At 32.3% G+C, this 5,022-nt stretch overlaps 1 protein-coding gene across 1 annotated transcript; it reads left to right on the top strand.

The window, feature by feature from the left end:
• The first annotated feature begins 874 nt into the window (after positions 1–874).
• LOC140982249 (uncharacterized) lies at positions 875–4,407 on the top strand. Its single transcript, XM_073448692.1, has 5 exons — positions 875–1,248; positions 1,987–2,166; positions 2,474–2,600; positions 3,243–3,356; positions 4,092–4,407. The coding sequence occupies exons 1-5, from the start codon at positions 979–981 to the stop codon at positions 4,205–4,207; spliced, it is 807 nt and encodes a 268-aa protein (XP_073304793.1). The 5' UTR covers positions 875–978; the 3' UTR covers positions 4,208–4,407.
• The last annotated feature ends 615 nt before the right edge of the window (positions 4,408–5,022 follow it).

Below are 5,022 nucleotides of genomic sequence, written 5' to 3'. Positions count from 1 at the left end.
AGAATTGTTCGTGTCAACATGAGGGGGAGTTTACGTGACTGCACTCTTTTTCCCTTACTATAGTTTTTATCCCAATAGTTATTTCCTAGTAAGGTTTTTAACGAGGCAGTATAAAAACACGTAATGAAGACAATCATTATGATCATCATCACAAGGGGGAGTGTTGAAAATTAATATTTTAATATTGAATATTTGAATATTGAATGTTGAATATTTGAATGTTAAAAATTAGGTAAAATTAGGTGTTGAATATTGAAATTTGTGTGTGATGATGAAGGTAATGATGTAATTTATTTTTGGATTATTTATAAAAATTTTCTATAAATAGATCTATCATTTGTGAAGAAAATCACAATTGAGTTGATAGAAAAATATTATAAAGTATGTAGTGTGATAATTTTGAGAGTTTGAAATTTTTTTTTACTTTTTACCGTAAATTTTTACTTTTTCACAACAAATTTGATGTGACATTAATTCATTTGAATATTTATTTTTACCAAAACAACATTTTTCAACTTGCAATGCACATTTTGTTTTCTAATAATAAAATAAATAAGAAATCTAATACTTATTATATATATAAATTCTATTATTTTGTATTTTATTCAGTTTTTTTAGCTTAATTTTTTAAGATGGGTATTTTTAGTTTAAGAAAATAATATCATAATTATAAAAATTAATAAAAAAATATATCGATTTTTAATGATAAAATAAGAAAAATTAAGACGTTTTTAATTTAATTTTCGAAACATGAAATTAAATGTAAGTTAATAAAGCAATTTTCGCCTTTTTGTATTGAAATTTAAGGTATATTTATTTAATTATAGTGATAAATAAATTTGTAATATTCCAGAAGTATTTATAAAAGGTGTGTGTGGTAGTATAATAGAAGTCGAGATTGGAAGAATACTTTGCTGCGAAGAAAGTCGAGATTGGAAACCTGAAAACCTTGAAAAATTGAAGATTCAGGGAGACGAAATGGCTGTGATTGAAGAAGAACCAGCCGTTGAAAGCAGTTCCAAATCTCAATCAAAATCACCGGCGGTGGCTTCGGGATACGAGTCCGATGGGTACGAGACCGCCAGTGAAACCGAGCTGTACGACGCCGTTCCAGAATCAGAAAATTGTCCGGATAACAAGAATACTGATAGTTTAACGAATGTTAACGACAACGATGTTGAGGTTAGCCGTGTCAAGGACGAAGAACAGCATGAAACGTCTGACTGCGTCGAGAGTGAAGTCAGTGAGGTTAGGCCATTGAAATTTTTAGTCTGCTTGCTATGTATTGACTATGTTTTCGCTTGTTCGAATGTAATTTCGATGTTTGGATCATGGAAACTTATGCAATTGATGTTAGAAGGGATTTGAAACTGGACTGCTAAAAAGTTTTGTTTGCTGTATTTGGACATGTTCTCTCATACTCGCTTGAAACATTGGACGACTCAGTTATGGGATATTTAGCACTTTATGCTGCAAATGTACTCCTTGTTTCAATTATGAAAATTATTTTGACAGAAATGAATTTGTGATTAGAAGCTATGTTTCAAAATCTGTTGTACACGGCAGGAATTAGGATACTGTTGGATGACACCTGTTAGTAATTAAGAAGTATAAAATACATTCAGGTCGTGCTGGATAGTTGGATTCATAGAGTTGATTTGAAATTCACTTCAATTCCAAACAAGTCAAGGGATTTGAAATCAACGAATTTGAGCACTTTTTATTAGTTTCATGTGAAATCCATCAACCTAAATGACTAGAGCTCGTCTGGCTAGAGCACTTTTTATTAGTTTCTTGTCTATGTTAAGTTAATCACCTTTTGGGAATTTAGATATAAGACAAGCTTACGGACTCATGTTACTTAGTTGTAGTTTTTCCTTTCCCATAGTTATTTCTTATTCTTATGTATAAATCTAATGTTATGCTAACACCTTGCCATAACTAATGTTTACTTACACTTTCAATATTTTGTTTTTCGTGAAATAGAAAGTCTTAGCGGAATCAAATGACGCCAAACTGGAGGGTAATTCCTTATTTAAAGCTGGACAGTATGAAGATGCACTAGCAAAATATGAATTTGCAATACAAATTGTCCAAGATGTGCTTTCGTCTACTGAAATACGATCGATATGCCATGCAAATAGAGCTGCTTGTTTCTCCAAATTGGTATGCTCCTCATGATTGTGGTAAAGAATAATTTTCTATTGTCTAGCATCGATGATGCATAAAATACTTGCAAGCTTTCCTTTGGGCATAAATTTTCTCCATTCAAATCAATTTCATTCATCATGTTTGCTTAGATGCGTTAGATGAGCACTTTAGAAGTTGAAAAATGCTTTTTCTGTCCACAATGAGGTGGGCAAAGAGGCACACGTTTACGTGTCTTGGACTAGTATAATCGCCATCGGAATAGGGCAGTTACTTTGGTTGTAATATGACTTTTGTGGCTATTGATTTCGTCCTTCGTGATCAGGGAAATCATGAAGAGACAATTAAGGAGTGTACAAAGGCATTAGAGCTGAATCCCACCTACATGAAAGCTTTATTAAGAAGAGGGGAGGCACATGAGAAGCTTGAACATTATGAAGAGTCAATTGCTGGTAAACGTAACACAAAAACGAAAATCCAATACTGTTATTGTGGAGGATAAGTGTTAATTGTCATTTGATACCTTCTTTTTATGACATGTTTTGCAATGCAATTTTTACATCAGGACATGTTTTGCACTGGCCTTTATTTAATCATGTTTATCAGATGTTGGATAAGGAGCCTGACAATTTAAGAGTCCAACCCGTACTTCTGCAGAAAGAAGGGATAAGGAAAAGTGCTCCTATCAAAAATGAATGACATAGTGCTATATTTGATAGAGTACTCCTATTTTGTCAGTACGTCTCCTCATAGGATTAGAAAACAGTATTTGGTGGTATAGATGATCATGACCTCCACATATACCTTAGTCTAATGCACTATTTCTTTTTCTGGTGACTGTACTAAAATCTTGTTCAACTTCTAGGAATCGGCATATTGCCAAACATTACCTGTATCATATTTTAGTTTTTTTACGAGATTACCTGCACCTGCTCTTGTTTTTATAGTTTGGATGAAGCTGATATTGTGTTTGCCTATTGTCTCTTGTGCGTAAACTTATTAATATCTCATATGGTAGTCAAAAGACTCAAAACAAATAAAACTTGCAGTTACTTGAATCTTGCCTGAAACTCTTTCTTGTTGATTGCTGCTAGACATGACAAAAGTCTTGGAATTGGATCAGTCGAATGATCAAGCTAGGCGAACCATTATCCGTCTGAAGCCATTAGCAGAAGAAAAACGTGAAAAAATGAAGGAAGAGATGATTGGTAAAGTTTAAATGACTAATCCTTGCAAGTAGTTTTTTCTTTTGTTTCCTTGTCTTTTTTGAATTGAGTTGCTACATAAAGGCTTGCTGCCTGGTTGACGTGTGACGTCTTGTTGAAGCACAATCACTTACACAAGTGTACACGATCTATTTGAAATTCAGTTGGCGATAGATTACTGGACACTAGGATCCCCACCATAAAATCGAAAGATCCCAAATAGTCCAATTACCTTGGATTTATTTATTTATTTATTTATTATTATTATTATTATTTTTATTTTATCAAAATGACTACTTGAGGATGATGGTCGTTGCTATACTTTGTCTCTCACACTAAGGAAGTTAATGAAGTGTAAATTTGGGGGAAAAAAGAAGAAAGTCACTGATCAGACAATCATGAAATTCTGTAGGAATTATTGTTTCTGAAATTTGCATCTGCATATATTCCTCTTGGAAAGAAGTCAGCAGTGAAATCCTTAACTGTCTGTCTGCTCCTTTGTTTCATCACTAGGATATAGTTTTATGTTATTGTGTACTTTCCTGACATCCGGACACCCCGATTTTATGTTCCCCTTTGGGGACGATGGCACAGGTATCAGTTCCATTTATAGGCTCGTTCACCTGGTCGATATATCATTTAGCTTATTTGATAGAAAACATACAACGTATGTTTCTACAATCTGATGAAGTATAATGTCTTCATGAAATCTTGATTACCTGTTTCTTTGGAGTGCAGGGAAGTTGAAAGAAATGGGAAATTCTATTTTGGGTCGTTTTGGCATGAGCGTTGACAATTTTAAAGCTGTCAAAGATCCGAATACTGGTTCCTATTCTGTTTCATTTCAGAAATAGTTTTACATTTTTCAGATTTAACTTATACGCTACTATGAACAATTGTTTTTAATGTTTCGGGGATGTATGGTATCTGAAATTGATCATATACTTGGTGCCTGCGAGTCCTGTCTATTTGAAAGGGTTATATTCTAGTTGTATGAGACCATTCAGGTATTGGTGTGTTGGTAATCTATATACATATACCAATATTTGTACTACCTGTAACAATCTATATCTACATCTACATCTATCTATACTACCTGTAAAAGTGCCAACGAAAGGGTAAAGTTTTTCTATTGCGAGAACTTACAACTTTGCCCTTTAATTGTGTATAAAACATAAAAGAATCAGGGGTATGCATGTAAAAGTCAACTTTGAGGCATGAGTATATTTCGGAAACAAATTTTGCGATATAGAAAAGAATACATCAAAAGACAAGAGACGGGTTCAATTCTCTAAGGCATAGTTTGGTACACATGATAGGATAAACATGTGATATATAATATAAGGATAAATAAGACGTAAGATATTATATTTAATGTTTGATATGATTTTAATAAGAGTGATTAAATTTATATATTAGATTGTAATGACAAAATTAATCTTATCATAATAAATTTTATAATTTCAAAGTTGTTGCTTGAGTTCATATTTCTTATCTGTTCATGCGCCGACAGTGCTTGTATGATTTATTTATTTTTACCTAATTTTATATATTATATAATATGATAATTGAGCCCTGAATTTTGTAAGTCAAATCAAATATCAATTTTTAAGGTTAATCGAATGATACTAATAATTTTATTGAGATTTATAAAAAATCATTTATATAA

This window comes from Primulina huaijiensis, chromosome 1 (assembly GCF_012295235.1).
Source record: "Primulina huaijiensis isolate GDHJ02 chromosome 1, ASM1229523v2, whole genome shotgun sequence".
Classification (NCBI taxonomy): Eukaryota; Viridiplantae; Streptophyta; class Magnoliopsida; order Lamiales; family Gesneriaceae; genus Primulina; species Primulina huaijiensis.
This window is presented reverse-complemented; position numbering and strand designations above follow the sequence as displayed.